The sequence below is a fragment of the Elephantulus edwardii genome, unplaced genomic scaffold (assembly GCF_000299155.1).
Source record: "Elephantulus edwardii isolate Elephantulus edwardi_28Jun2011 unplaced genomic scaffold, EleEdw1.0 scaffold00050, whole genome shotgun sequence".
Lineage (NCBI taxonomy): Eukaryota > Metazoa > Chordata > Mammalia > Macroscelidea > Macroscelididae > Elephantulus > Elephantulus edwardii.
This window is the reverse complement of record NW_006399800.1, coordinates 846,549-862,577: the sequence shown is the minus strand read 5'-3', so window position 1 is coordinate 862,577 and position 16,029 is coordinate 846,549. Positions and strand designations below refer to the sequence as shown.

At 36.4% G+C, this 16,029-nt stretch overlaps 1 protein-coding gene across 1 annotated transcript in view; it reads left to right on the top strand.

Moving 5' to 3' along the window:
• Positions 1 to 14,879, top strand: part of IQCH (IQ motif containing H) — a 60,760-nt gene extending 45,881 nt beyond the window's left edge. Inside the window, exons 5-6 of the mRNA XM_006886627.1 lie at positions 12,036 to 12,152; positions 14,478 to 14,879. Of these exons, the coding sequence (XP_006886689.1) occupies positions 12,036 to 12,152; positions 14,478 to 14,480 (120 nt within the window). The 3' untranslated portion in view covers positions 14,481 to 14,879. The remainder of the gene's footprint in view (positions 1 to 12,035; positions 12,153 to 14,477) is intronic.
• The last annotated feature ends 1,150 nt before the right edge of the window (positions 14,880 to 16,029 follow it).

Sequence of the window (16,029 nt, the reverse complement as noted above, 5' to 3'; positions counted from 1 at the left end):
TTAGGGCTGTTGTACATAGGGTCGCTATGAGTCACAAACGACTCGACGGCACATAACAACAACAACATGTACAATATCCCTAAACCCTTCTCTATCTTGTGCCAATTATATTGTCTCTGACACACCTTCCTCATTACCCCAGTCACTGAATCAGTCCTTCTCATCAAAGGTCTTCCTCTCTTATACTGTCCCTCCACCCTCCCAAGCATGGTGCCCCCTCCAAGGACTGGTCCCTTCTTGTACCATGTCCAAAGAATATCAGATGAAGCTTCAGAGTCTTTGCCTTCAAGGAGCAGTCTGGTCTCTACTCTCTAGGACAAACCAGGCCATGTTTGTTCTCCTACCAGGCCATGGTATATTCAATACTCTCCTCCAGCACCACAGCTCAAAGGCATCAACTCTCCTTATATCATCCCTAGTCATTTTGCAGCTTTCTGATGCATAGCAAGTAATTGTAAACATCATGGCCTGGTTCAGGTGCACCTTTGTCTCCAGACTGACATCATTGTTCGTCAGTACTTTGGAGAGGTCACTGACAGCAGAATTTCCCAATGCAATTCATCTTTTTATTTCTTGGCTGCTGATACCAAGAGTGTTGATTGTAGAGCTAAGCAAACTAAAACTGTTCACAATCTCAATCTCTTCCTCAGCTATCATGATGCTGCCAATTGTCCCAGTGGTAAGAATCTTTATTTTCTTGAAATTGAGCTTTAATCCATATTGAATGCTACAGTACTTAACCTTCTGCAGCAGGTGCTTCAGGTCCTCCTCCGTTTCAGCAAGCAGGGTTTTGTCATCTGCATAGCACAGATTGTTGATGAGTCTTCCTTCAATCCTGATGTCACTTTTCTCCTCATAGAGCCCAGCCTCCCAGATAATCTGTTCCACATATAGACAGATCAAAAAGATATGGAGATAGGACACATCCCTGGCATATACTCTTCCCAATTTTGAACCATATGCTCTTCATTATGTTTGGAAAATTCCCCTTTATTCCTGTTTATTGAGTGTTTTAATCAGGAATGAGTGTTGAATTTTTTCAAAGGCCTTTTCTGCATCATGTGGTTGTTGTTGTTAGGTTTGTTAATGTTATGAATTGCATTGATTGTCTTATGTTAAACCATCCTTGTATACCTGTTATGAATCCCACTTGGTCAGGATGAAATTTTGGAGAGGGACATCATTCTTGAGAGGGTGGAGGGACAGCACAAGAGAGGAAGACCCTTGATGAGTTGGATTGATTCAGTGACTAGAGTAATGGAGGTAGGTGTGTTAGAGACAATAAGATTGGCACAGGAGAGAGTAGGGTTTAGGGTACACAGGGTTGCTATGAATTGCAAGCAACTCAAAGGCACATAACTACAACATACATATGTATATAAATATATATATACATATATATACATATATATACAGACATGTGTGTGTGTGTGTGTGTGTGTGTGTGTATATATATATAATTCAATTCTATTTGTCAGGCTTTTGTTAAGGATTTTTACATCTATGTTCATGAAAGATACTGGACTATAGTTTTCTGGTTTTGGTGATACCTTTGGCTGGCTTTGGTATGTGGGTTATGCTTCATAGAATGATTTTGAGAGAATTTATTATTTTTCTCTTTTTAAAAAGAATATAAGTAGAATTAGTGATAGTTTGTTGTTGAATATTTGGTAGAATTCACCCATGAAGCCATCTGGGCCAGGGCTTTTTTTCTTTTTTCCTTTTCTTTTTTTTTTTAAGCAAGTCTTTATGATCTGCTCAGTTTCTTCTAGTAAGTGTTCAAGTGTTCTACTTTGGTCTGTTTAGTTTGGATAGGGTGTGAGTTGCAAGGCACTTGTCCCTTCTTCTAGGTTAGACAAAGTTGTATGAATATAGCTTTCCACAATATTATGTTACTATTATTTTAATTTCAGCTGGCTCTATTGTGATGTCACTTTCTTCCTTTCCTATTCGAATGTTAGGTGTTCAATTCTTTTGTTACTTTTGTCCATTTTATTGACTCTTTTGAAGAATCAGATCCTGGTTTTGTTGATGGTTTCAATCCCCGCCCCCCCTGTTTTCTATTCCAGTGATTTCAGCCCTTGTCCTTGTGGAATTAGTTCCTTTTCTATTTTCTGGATGTGTTATGGAGCTTCTTTTATTCCTTTCTTCTTTATGTGTTTGCCTATTGCTCTGAACTGCCACCTGAAGTCTGCCTTAGCTGTATCCCACAGGTTTTGATATGTTGTGTTTTCACATGGAGTCGTATGTAACCTCAAGTTCTTTTAAATGCTATGAGCATGTGTGAGCTTACTTTAAAAAGGGGCATGACTATTCCTCTAGGGCCTAAATCCCTATTATTTTTTTATTTCTAATGTCAGTGACATCTGCTTAAAAAAAATACATATCTGCTGACACAGAAGATGGGCCTGATTTTGCATGGTAAAGTCCATGACAAACAGTGCTGCTTTGCCAGCTGTTCCACATGCCCCATACACCAGCATAAAATCCTGTATCATTGAGTAACTGTGAGAGATCCAACTGGGACATCACCACCTTTAATTGCACACTTCATACTGGGTAAACCCCAGGGTAAACCCCTTCTTTAAATTCTCCTTCCCTAAAAGTGGATGGCTGCTTTTGGAATTCCATTTTACACCAAAACACTTAAGTGACAATTAGGAGTTGCTTAATTGTAATTAAGAATCATAATTAAGAACTGTTTATTGAACCTCTTTTACATCTGAAAAAGTACAATCATCAACATTTGTAATTTTAGAAAGTAAGTTTCTACCAGTCTTTCACATTTTAGGCTTCCCTTTAAAAATTTTTGTTGCTCTTATTGTTTCTGTGTACCGTTGATCCAAAACCAACCTATAGCTGACCTTGCAGCAGGTTTTCAGACGCAGTAAATAGTACAGCAGGAGATTGCCCATTTTTCTCCCATGGAGCAACTGATGGATTTGAACCACATACTTTTGCATTGACAACTCAAATCCTTACCACTAAGCCACCAGAGCTCCCTTAGTCATGCCAAATACCAATAAATAGAATTTTAATGTAATGTGTTCTTGTCATGTTGCTATGGTTAGGGCCCATCCAGTCTATTTCAACTTGTAGTGACCTCATGTGAAAGAGTAGAAACTCCTCCTAGGGTTTTCTAGACTTTAATCTTCATAGGAGCACATCACTTGGTCCCTTTCAGTTCAAGTCCATTAGCTGCTCCTCTGGAGGAGGATGGGCAGTTGCCTCATGTCCAGTCTTGGAAACCTGATAGAGGGCTATTATAAATTGGACTTTTTTCAGTAACAGTGGGTTTAGTTTTGGGGAATGATGTACAGAGATTTTTTTTAATGTGTCTTTATCTTATCTCTGGCCCAGAGCTGACTCTCCAATAGGTTTTTCAGAAGCTATAAATTACACAGGAATTTACTCATCTTTTCCCCAAGGAAATACTGGTAGATTTAAACTGGTTGCCTCTAGGCTAGAAACCCAACACCCTAGGAACTACACCACCAGAGCACGAGGCACACTCGCATGCATGCATATACTTATATCTATGTAAGTATGGATGTTTAAAGGCAACTGATAGTAGCCTAGTGGTAAGAAGTTGTCCTGTCAACCCTAAAATATGCAATTCTAATCTACCAGTTACTTCTGCAAAAGAAAGATGGATAGTCTCCTTTTGTGCATTTTAAAGCCTCTAGAAACCCACTAGAGGGTATGCTATGGGTCAGTTCCAACTCAACAGTACACAAAAATGGAGCTCTGGTGGCCCAGTGGCAAGAAGCTGTGCTGCAATCCTGAAGGCACAGAGTTCAATCCACCAGTTGCTCCATGGAAGAAAGATGGGCAGTCTCCTCCTATGTGATTAACTGCCTCTGAAAACCCACTGTAGTGTCAGCGATGGGTCACTTCTGATTTGATGATATGCAGCAACAATATCATACATTTGTATGCAGGTTTTTATGAGTATATGCATGTATTTGTATATATATAGATGGCCTTTAGGTTTGTCCTATCTTCTTGCATCAGGGAAGCTAGGCTCTGTATCAGTCTTTTAATGTGTCTGCCCCTGGAGAAAAGAGGAATCTTGTACTGTGTGCTTCCCTTTGGTGCAGTGTATATCCCAAGGATGGACTCTGTTAGGCAATTCCCATTTCTGACAGTGGGTCTAATAGACCTTCAGTCTTGAATGAGGGATCTTGGTAGCATATTACACATTTGCTACACCCTCCCTTCTTCTTGACGCATCTGGCCTAGCATTGTTTTCATCCTGATATTGCTAGTTCCCTACAATTTAGCACTCTCAGTTTCTCTGCAGTCTCCTTTCATCCTGGCACACACTTCTTTTATGAATGCTCAAACCACCTATTTTAACCTAATACTTCCTGCCATAACTCTGATTCTCATGGAATTAATGGCTAGATCTTAATTGCTTATCTGAAAAACCCAGACTTCCCCTAACTTGTATGATTTCATATAGCAATTTACTCCAGTAGAAACTATAATAGTGTATCTCCTTCATTTTCTATCTTATTCCTTAGCACCATCACCGAGATTCAAAATCTAAACATTTGACTTTTTTCTTTCCTTAACCACCTCCTGGATTTGTCTCCATTCAGCCTTATAATCTCTTGACTTCCTTGCTTGAAAGTATTTGTTTTTCAATAGAAGAAATACCAGAAAGATTCTTTACATCTAATCTATTTCAATATTGAAAGTATTCTTGGAGGTTTTTTCCTTTTCTGATTGCCTTCATAAGCAGTTTGTAAGATATTGACTCAGTGGCTGGATTGGTTAGAGATGCTCAATACAAGCATGATTCATCTCTACATGGAACTTAATGTAGCAGTAAATGGGGAGGGCCATGATGTTCAAGTGTACTATTGGCCTTGATTGGAGCAGGGCCGGTGATGGTAAACTTTCTGCAAAGAGTGAAACAGTCTGAAATTGGGACCTGCATTGGAGTTGGCACATGCAATTATTGGGACATTCTGTACCATGAAGAATAGTACCAAAATACCACTATCGTCTGCACTTTATCATAGTAGAACACAATCACTGTTCACACCTACACTTGATATAATGGAAGACACAATATTTGTGCCATCACTGTCTCATTCTAGGCAATATTTTGGATTTCTACCTTATTCTAGATAGAGCTGAGAATAACTTTTGACAAAAGTTAATCTGTTCCAAAGAATATAATATAGGCCCTGGCTACAAAATTAGAATAAATGTGTGGTTTCCTAAATAGCACAATACCTGATATAGAGTAAAGGGTTCAGCTTCAACTATTATTTTTAACCTAACTCTGGAATCACTTAGAACCTAAGATTTGGAAGACATATCAACAATTATCTAATTGATGTTCATATCTGACACCTGAGTTGCTTCAACATGTTCTTCAGTGAGGAGTCATCAGCATCATTTTAAATATTTCTAGTGACAATGAATTGTCACCAGAGGTAGGTAGTTTCACTCTGCACTTTTCAGACCCTGGAAAGCTTTTAGACTCTTTGTTAAGGAGTCATTGGGTACATCTAGTCACAGAAGGGATAATCTGTACTTATTTTTAGATCACAGAACTAGGAAACAGCCCCAAATAATATCAGTTCATAATATGCCTCCCTCTCAAGACTCATTGGGCCTTATGCTTCTCATACTTGTCCCTGAAAGCTTAAGATTCTTAAGACTATATGAAATCTTAAGTGCCCTTATTTTCAGATAAGGAAGGCATGGTCTTACAATTGGAGGTAACTTGTTGAAGGTCAACTTTACAATTGTGACAGAGTTGGACTTACGTCCTAGTTCTTGACTGTCAGTTCAGTGGTCTAGTGACTGCCATGCTGCTACACTTGCCCTTCACTTCCTCTTTGTCCTCTCCTACCCTGTATTCCTAAGGCTGCTCACAATAGGATGTCTTAGCTCTAGATCAACACCAGCCAAATTCCTCTTTTTGAGTACCTTAGTTTTAGTTGCTTGTGTAGATAGTAAAAGAAAAGTTTAGAAATAAAAACAAAGATAAGGAAGAGGGAAGAAGGGAAGGAGGAAAAGTTTATAGGCCAAATGAATATTTAATTTTCTTGTTGTGTCTGGCAAGCTAAGGCTGAAAGTGATTTCAAAGTAGACACTCCTGAACTATTTAGATCAGAGGATTCAAGCATGATATTTGTTATGTTTGTGTGGCAAAGAATATAAATCCATCTCATTATTTAAGAGTTATTCCCTACATTAATTAAAATAGATGCTTTAATAATAAAACAAAAATATATATTATGATCTTGTATGAAAAGTGATGTACAATAATTATGATTAAGACAGCAATTAATTTTGTGAATTTAGATCTAACTGGAAAAGTGATTTTTAAAAAATTTGGCCTAAACTAAAGTTTTGATGATCTTTGACATTATGCATTATCAGAAATGAGATGAGAGATTAAAAACAGCGAAAAGTCAGAGCAAATAAGAGTTGCCTCAGGTTTTTTCCAAATTACTGAGGAGTAATCATGTCAGCTTGAGGACTAAGGTGCGTCTGATTCAAGCCATAGTCTTTCCACTTACCTGCTATGCAGCTGAGAGCTGGACAGTGAATAAGGATGACAGAAAAAGAATTGATGCCTTTGAGCTGTGGTGCTGGAGAGGAGCACTGAACATCCCAGGGATGGCCAAGAGAACATACAGGTCTTGGAAAATGTGCAGCCAGAGTGCTCTTTGGAGGCAAGAATGATGAGGCTTCACCTCACATACTTTGTTTAAGCATTATTCCTCCAATGTTCACATGTGCTAACAGACTTCATCCCAGTCTATTACTATAGCCAACCTCTCCACATTTGGATTAATAGTTTATATCTTTTTCTTTAACATTATGACAAGAGTATCCTCCCTTCTATTAACACCAGACTTTTGAGGTCTTTGTACCTGTTGTTATTACCTCTCTATCATCATTAATTTCTCACTCCTATATCATTCTCAGATATTACATAATTAGTTCAGGCTCTTCATTCAGGTATTAGTTTAATTGTCATCTCCACAGAGAGGCTGTTATCACTGTAATACCTAAAGTAGTCACCTTTCATTTTATGTTCCGTTACTCTAATAAATTCTATATCTCTTAACGCATTTATTATATAATTCTTTACATTCCTTCAAGAATATGTGATCCATGTAGACAAAAAACTTAGTCTTTTTGTTCACTAATATTTAATAAGGGAGCTCCCTTATTAAATAGAACTGCACTGTAATTTCTAAGACATGTGGTTGGAATCCACCAGCTGCTCTGCAGGACGAAGATGAAAATCTCTTCCCATGCAATAACTGCCTCTGGAAACCTCTGGATCAGCTATAGGTAGGTTCTGATTTAATGATGTTGTTGTTGTTGTTGTTAAGTGCCGTCGAGTTATAGATGACTCACAGCAACCCTATGAAAGAAAGTCTTGAACATAGAAAATTTTCATGTTTTATCTAAGTTCACAGAGTTTCCAGAAGCAAGCTATTTTGGAAGTGGATGCCACTCCTGCTTCCAAGCCTGTTTTAATTCAGGAGCTCCATAAAAAAAACAAACAAACCAGGCCCAAGGCCACAGACCTGAGGAACCATGTGCCTTTTTTAATAGAGGCCAACTCAAATCAGCTCACACCCAGTTGCGAGCAACAGCCACACTCAAGTCTCAACCCCAAACCAGAAAATATACCTTTGCAGAGTCCGGCCACGCCACTCATCTTCCCAGACTGAAAAGATTCAGTGATACACAACAAAATTTAATAGGCTCTTAATAAATATTTTAATGTTTTGCTGAGAATAAAGGAGAGATGGTGATTAGCAGAGGCTGGGAGATGACAGTTTTGAAAGAAGGAATAGCATGCTTACTTGTGGAAAGGATCATACATGCAATGACCCTATTGCATGTAAGGACTGGCTGATCATTCAGCACAAAGAGAGTATAGGATAGTCACAAAGGATGACAGGGGAAGAGGCTGGAATAGGAAGGGGTCAGATTATACCACCCTAAGGGAAACTATCAGAGGGGTTTAGAGAGATGAGAGACAGATTCTAATTCTAACAAGTTTGCCTTATATAACCTTTTACCTGCTGGTTGTTGTTGGTATATGCCATTGAATCAGAACAAACCCAGAGCTGACCCTCTGGGGGGTTTTCAGAGGCTGTAAATGACAGGGAAGATCTTTCTCCTCAAGAGCAGCTGGTGGATTTGAACCACATGTCTTTGGGTTTTCAGCACAGCTCCTTACAACTAGGCCATAAGAGCTTCTCACTTACTGGTGTTAGCAACCACAGACGTCTCCTTAATACATTATTCCTTTGGGATTACAAAATGGTGGTTTTATCAACTCTTTTGCATTTTTGATTGTGAAAAACTTTTCCTTATCTTTGATGAATCTGTAAAACAGATGCTTAGCAAAAGAGTTTGATCCTTTCCTTTTAATTAGCAATTTTATCCATTAGAGGTTTTGGGTTTTTTTGGTTTGGTTTTTTTTTTTTTTTTTTTTTTTTTTTTTTTGTGGGAAGGGGAGGAAATATCAGTAAGATCCCATGGCTTTTTCTATCCTGTATCATTATGCTTTGGCCAGTGGGAAACCCTTTGAAGTCAGTACCATAATAGTTTGTGAGCTACTTAAAATACATAAGTCATTTAAACCTTCCAGACAACCCTGTGAGGGTAGGTGTTATTACCCAGTTTTAAAAATGAGAAATCTAAAGCTCCAGGGGTGAAATGACTCACCCAAGATTATGTGTCTCAAAAGTGGAGAGCCAGGACTTGACATCCATTGTTCTTTCCATTAAATATAATAATGGTTGAGAGATTCGGAGAGTTTTAAGTGGTTGGAGTCTTTCTTCCCCCCTTATATTAAACAGCAGATGTCTTTAACCAGTGGGAATATGATATTAAGCAATATCCACTTTAGAAGACATCACTTATAGCAAACACTATTGAGAATAACTGTTATGCTGATAATACTGTAACTTAGTAAATAGCCTGTCTCAACTTTGTTTGCGAAGCATTTCAATTTTGATTACTCTGTATGGGATCTACTGCTCAGATGTGTATCATTTTATGGTCTGCCCATGTCTGGGGAGCTGGCATTACATGCTGCCTAGTGTTTTTAATTCAGAAGTTCTTCCAAAAGAAACCTTAGCCTCTTATATCCAAACCCTAGTTTTAATAGCATAAGCTATTTCCTTCTTATATAGCTTTGTGGGCATAGTAATAAAATAAATACCACAAAATCACTGATGAGATGAAAATTGAGCTCCCTGCTTCTGTGCAGCCATGTAGGTAAAACAGTAATTGGCTTTGATAATAACTTTTGTTCTTACAAACCAAAGTCTAAATGAGAGTCACATTTGATATATCTGCATGTAATTACTATCAAAGGAGAGAATACAAAGTTTAGATTGCTTAGTGACTCAAGATAGATTAAATGAATTGCCGACTTTTGTTGACCAATTTAAGAAATTTTTTTAAAGTATTTCTGATATTTAACTGATTGTTGGTAAAAAATTATCTTTCAGAACATGGTTAATGGAATGGTTAATTTGATTTTTATTTTTAATTCTGTGATTGTTTTATAATCTTATGCTTATAAATATTTTTAATATGCCTATAAAAGATAAATTTAGGTTTTGAATGTATTTGTGAGTGAGTTGATATGGTATGTGAGTACTGTTTAAATGTAAAGGCTTTAATGTGATCTAAAAAGAGAAATTAAATCACATGTTCTAATAATTATTATCTTAGTGGGTATGTGCACGCTTCAATGCCAACACAATAAACATTGGAAAATTAGTGATTTTTAAGAACGTCTGGCACTACTTTAGAAGCTAACAATTGAAGGATTGACATCATAGCCAAATTCTTTTGATTTCTAGTTACATACTGATTCCTTCTCCTCCTTTAATTTTTGGTATTTGTTTTTGTTATATGATAATATCCTACCTACCAATTTATTCTTCCTAAGTATTTGTGTCCACTGCTAGAGAAATATAAAAATGAGCAGAAAATAACTGGAGTTTAATTCCTATTTTCAGTCATACTGTATTCGATCATTGCCTCCCTCCACTAGTCCAACCACCACACACAGTTGATGGAACATAATAAAATGGAGGAAATCACTGTAGTCCACTGAGCCAGTGATCCCAGAATTAAAAAGTTTCTTACAAAGCTTAGACATGATTGATGAAGCTATTACTATCAATTGTATCTATACTACACTTAAAAAAACCCCAAAACCCTAATTACAGAAACCACATCCAGTCGATATAATACATATTAGCAATTTCCTGATCGTGTGGAATGGAAATTATTCAGAAAGCTTAATTAAGAAGGGAAAAATTATGTTCAGGTATTAATTTCAATAAAAGAGGCATTCAGCTTTCATGCAGAAACCCAGGAGTAGTTCTCATTGAGTGTGGGTTATCCACAGAAGAAAAGCCATTCAGAATTAGACATTGCACAGTTGTTAACGACCGTGTGTACCTCCAGAGAAAAGAAGTGTCTCGTCTGCAAACCTGTGTCCTTGCCTGGGTTAAATAAATGGACAGTTGAAAGTAGTTGTTTGGAGATTTTGTTTGAAAATTGCTACTGGGTGAGGGGTGGGGGGTGGCAAGGATGACTAGGGGCTTGCTTCTATTAAGCAATAACTTATATGGACAACATATATTCCAGAGATATTTCCGTAGCCTTTCTCTTCATTTTGACCGCAGGCATAGGCCCTTGGTGAATGTTTATGATCAGATAAATAACTCCATCATAAACTAATCTTCCTGTTTGCACAGCCATATTAGTAATTCTATCAGATCACTCTCAGAGTAAGATACTGTATCAAAAGAAAATCGTCTTTAAAATTAGCTTTTTTTTAAAAAAAAAAATTGCTTTCAATACCCCAACTTCCTATTTTAAAATCAATAATGATTTTTTAAAAATCACAAAGGTCACAAATGTATCATTCCATTTATATGAAATGTTCAGAAAAGGGAAGTCGAGAGAGAGAAAAGAAGTTAGTGCTTATCAGGACTTAATGGATTTAGTGTGCCTTTTTAAAGGGGGTGATGGAATGTTTTATTGTTTGTATGTTGTGACTATACTAAAAGCCACCAAATTATACATTTTAAAGGGGGTGAATATTATGGTATGTTAATTATATCTCAACTTTTTAAAATTCACAAAATCCTTCAGAAACTATCAGTAATATCCTTCAAATCCCACCTTAATCTGTTTACCTCAAGTCATAGAATGCTAGATGTGAGGAATAATTCCTCAGATCAAGTCTAAGTTTCTAATCCTGCAAATAAGAAAATGGGCTTCCAAAGACATGTAATGACTTATCCAAGGTCACACCCTGGCAGCCCAGGAAGAGCTCCAAGACCCCTTTCTAGCAGCACTTAGGATGTTCACTCTACATAGTCCATTTTTAAGCACTTCAGCAGTAACGAATTTGAATCCTTTAAAATAAGGAGGAAGTCACTCAAATGAGATGTTTTTATGTTTTTCTAATGCAAACGTAAATTATTATTAAAGAGAAAAAAAAACACAAAACAACCCTATCTCTGTGAAAGAGTAGATAAGTGTGTTATGGTTTAAAAGGTCCGAACTGATACTTACCTGTAAATATCCCAGGAGGAAAGAGGCCACATTAACAGACCAAGGGAGCCCTCTACCTGTGTGTTTGTAGTATAGATTTCATTGGCAAAATCCTTGACCTGGAAAACTGAAAATACATGGACCCCAGGCACACTAATCCTTTATCTACCTTGACTAGCTCTTAGCACTGTTTCTGAGGAAAGAAAAGGTATCTAAACATGTACGTGTGTGCTTAGTGGGCTGCATGGAGAGAAATCTGCAGAAAGCATGTTTTTTGTGGAATAAAGGGGACCAATTAGCAGCCTACATCAAAGATACAAATATATACATATTTTCAGTGAGAATTACATGGAAAGAATTATGTTCAAGTAACATTATGCTCCTTTGAGGCTATTCAATGTTAGTAAGCATTTTTGTTCATCTGGCATGAAAGTTTCATTGTTTCTTTGTTTCAGCGAAAGATGGGATTGAATGTAAAAATCATGCAGGATCCTGAAAACTCCCAACATAGAGCTGCTGTCAGTGCAAAATATGGAATCAGTTTGCCATATATTAATCAGAGAAAAGCTTGTGTAAGTAATGAGTTGCCTTAATGAGCTCTTAAAATGTTTTAAGAATTGAAAGTCACTTTTTAGTAATATAAGAAATAATGTAGATTTTTAAGATTTCTGCCTTTGGAATTTTGGGGAGGTAAAATGAAGTAACTTTCATTTTGTTTACAAACAGAAATTAGTAAGAAAATGTAAACTCATTTAAAAATATCTATTGGTAGCTCATTCAAATCTTAATGCTGCATTTATTATTACTCTGTTCTAAGCTGGTACCACAGTTTAAAAATGGAGAAAATAATAAGGCGACAAAAATATTGACAGAGAAATTGAAAATGTTTTATTGCTTTTATAGTAAGCTTTTTCCATAGAAAGATAAAATAAAACAAAAAATAGCAGCACAGCATCAACTTCAGTGGTGTGTACTCATATAATATACAGAAATTTAAGAATATTATTCTAAATCTGAAGCAGGCAGGGATTGACCTTATATCAGCAAAATGATGGGAGAGAAAAATAATCAAAAGGAGATTGGTGCTCAGGGATCTCGGAGTCCTTGCCTGTTTGTGCTTTTGACTTACGACAAAGTATCCCTCTGTGTTATGAGGGTTTCTTAAGAGAACTAAGCTGAGTGTTTCATTTTAAAAGGGAAATTATTTTGTTCAATATCATTTCTAATACTGAAAACATATGTATTTTAAATTACTGTGGTGACATCCATACATTTTTAACCTTTGGCTTATCACATAAGCTCTTAAATATGTGTGTGTGTGTGTGTGTGTGTGTGTGTGTGTGTGTGTGTGTGAAACTAAAGACAGTCTTAATGTTAAATTGCAAAACCTTTTCTTACCAGCATAAGTCTTTTAGATTAATCTCCTGAAGTTTCTACATAGAAATTTTCAACTGCCTACTTCTTTCATGCAGCTCCAAAATGTATTTTTAGTTTTGTTATATGTGCCTTATGTTATTCTCACAGGTTTGTCTTGTAGATATACTTTTTATAACCTAAGAAATAACCAGAAAGTTCAATGCTTTTATTCCTGCTGAAACTTTATTTAAAATGTCACTGTGAATAATGTGAAAACGTTTGTATCAGCTTCCCATGAGCCCAAAGCCCATGAAAGAAAAATATTATTTCTCTGGCTGCACAGACAGAAGCAGATTTCCCTTTTGTTGTTGTTGGTTTTCCCCTTCCATCTAGAATTAATATTGGCTTAGCTGGTGGAGTGCAGAGGCTCTGTAGCCCAAGGCAACTTCTGCATCTTATGCAAACTTTTTTTGGTGAGCATTGAAGTTTTAAAAGGCATGTTTCTAGGTGTAGGGAGAAATGATTTGTTTTAATGGATCTTGAATGACAATTCAAACATAAATAGGAGATGCAAAATTACATTCCATATTTGAGGCAGAATCTTAAATATGTATTACTTTTTGATGTTGTTTTTCCTAAGTGAAACTCTTAAATACTTTGGCTCTTTTGTCTATGTACTTTGAGCACAGAGGATTTGGTCAAACACTTTGCCTTATATGACAGAGAATGAATAGTCATTTACTATATTAAAGATCTGGGGGTTGTTTTTACCACTTTGGTTAATAAAAATCTACCAGAAGACATTCTGCCTGTTTTGCTCAACCCTACACTGACATTGTGATCAGAATGGTAACTTCACCGTTTTATACCAACTGAAAGTATTTTTATTTTGGATTCACAAAACAGAAAAATTATGCAAAAAAACCCTGTGAGGGAAAATATGTGGGTGGTTTGGTTTTCATCAATCATGTAGAGCCTTCTTGATTTACCACTGTGATTTACCACTCTCAGAAAAATGTGCAAACACTTATGCCAAACTGAAGCAATGAGTCTAACATTGTGATGTATAGTTAATTAGAAAAGCAGCATCAAGGCTAATCACTTTTTAGAATCACTCTAAACATTTAAAGGGAATTATTATTTGGGCGCCAAGGGCCATATGTTCTCTTACTTCCTCTGAAACTTGCTCAGCCTGTCAAAACCCTGTAAATAATCTTAAATTATTTTGTCAGAGTAAATTTGATTATGTAACCAATTTATAGTATTACTTTGTAAAAGTTGGCATTTCTCCATCTAATGAAGAGATGTGTCATCCTAGATAATAAAGAATATTAGTGCATTGAAAATACATATACAGCCCCCAACACACACATATTCACTCATACCATGCAAAACTGCCTTTAGAATTTTGTATCCTGTGTCTCTATTATATAAAATCAATTAGCAAAAAAATTATTAAGTGTGACTCTCACTTGTGATTTTTTCCCCAATATCTTAAATCTGCTAACTAAAAAGCAAATAACCCACTAATACTTTTTTAGTAGTTAAAAGTTTAAGCAGACAAGGAGAAAGCCCTAGTACTGGTTATATTTATCCACTGATGTTTAGCTCCAATTAGACTTTATAATGAAACACATTGAAAGATCTACAGAAAATTTGACATTGATTTATTTTATTTTAAATAAAGAGGGTTTCTTAAATGGCTTGAAACATGTAGCTGTTAACATGAATTTTAAAAGAAAGATTATGAATGCATAACAAAACAGCCAAACAAAACATTGCTTTGAATTGCTACACAAATAACTCTGATTATAACTGTTATGACCTAGAAAAGAATCATAAAAACATTTTTCTTTTTGGCAAGATATGAGTTGCTATAGAATTATACCAGTTCTTTGGTCCCACTTTCCAAATAAATAAATAAATATATAATGCAATGTAAACTTAGAATCTTTTATTTATTCATGAGGTTGAATTTAATACTATTATGATTCCGAGATTTTATGAGTCATATGTTATGCAGTGTTTTTCACTAACTTAGTTGGGTAGCAACCACACTTCACAAATCATGGTTTCATTCTTTACTGTTTCACTTGGAGTGTACATAGTAATCGCGCTCTTACTGAAAGCACATTCTTTTCTGAAATGATAAAGTAATGGAAAGTGAGGCAATTGTGTTAATGTCAAATGATTAGAAGAAGCACCGGGAATAAAGGGTGGGGGCAGGGAGGGGAGAAAAAGAAGGACAATTTCAAAACATGATTGTATTTTAAGCCCATGCATATGGCCACAATTACAGTCACAACATAATTTGGCAACGGTAGCAGAATTAGATTTAAACAAATTGATGTTACACTGCAGTAATTCAGAATGAGCTTGTTGCATTTATAAACCATAACAAGAAGCAGAGTGAATTAATAAACCCTTCTTGTCACTAAAAATAAAAAAGGGAATAATTGCTGAGATGGAGTTAACAGATGACTATAGTCAGCATCCTTTCAGCCTAGATATGGGAAAGTGAAGGTCACCCCCATCTCAGATGACAAAGAGGGAACACTTTGTTGGTAAACAAATTAATCTTTTGAAAGGTCGCCATTTGTTTTAAGTTTTTATCCAGTTCTTGTCATCTGGAATCAGAGATTGACTGTCATTTCACTAGGCAGGGGTGCAGTTGAAGCAGACAAAGCTGCTTCTGTACATATCAGCATTCCTTGACAAAACTCAGTGCCTGATTGTGATGCTATGGGCTGCTGGTTTACAGCTGTCTCCGGACAAGAATAGAGGCCCACCCCTGAATTCCAATAAGATGGGCCTGCATATTCCGCCTGCTGTAAGCTGGCCCTCTGCCCACAAGTAAAATGTATTGTAGTTCAAGCCAGCAATTATCTCTTTTACTTCCTTCTGTGCTGCTTCTGTTCCCTTTTTCCAAAAACAGATGTGGGTATTCACTCAAGTTCTGCATCCTTTCTTTCTCACACCTGCCAGGGTGGAATTTTCATGGAGGTATAGTTTCAGGGAGCCGGCAGATAACAATCAGATGTAATTTCTTTGAGAGCAGTTAAAAAAAATGTTGATTTTCCAGGAAATGTAGAG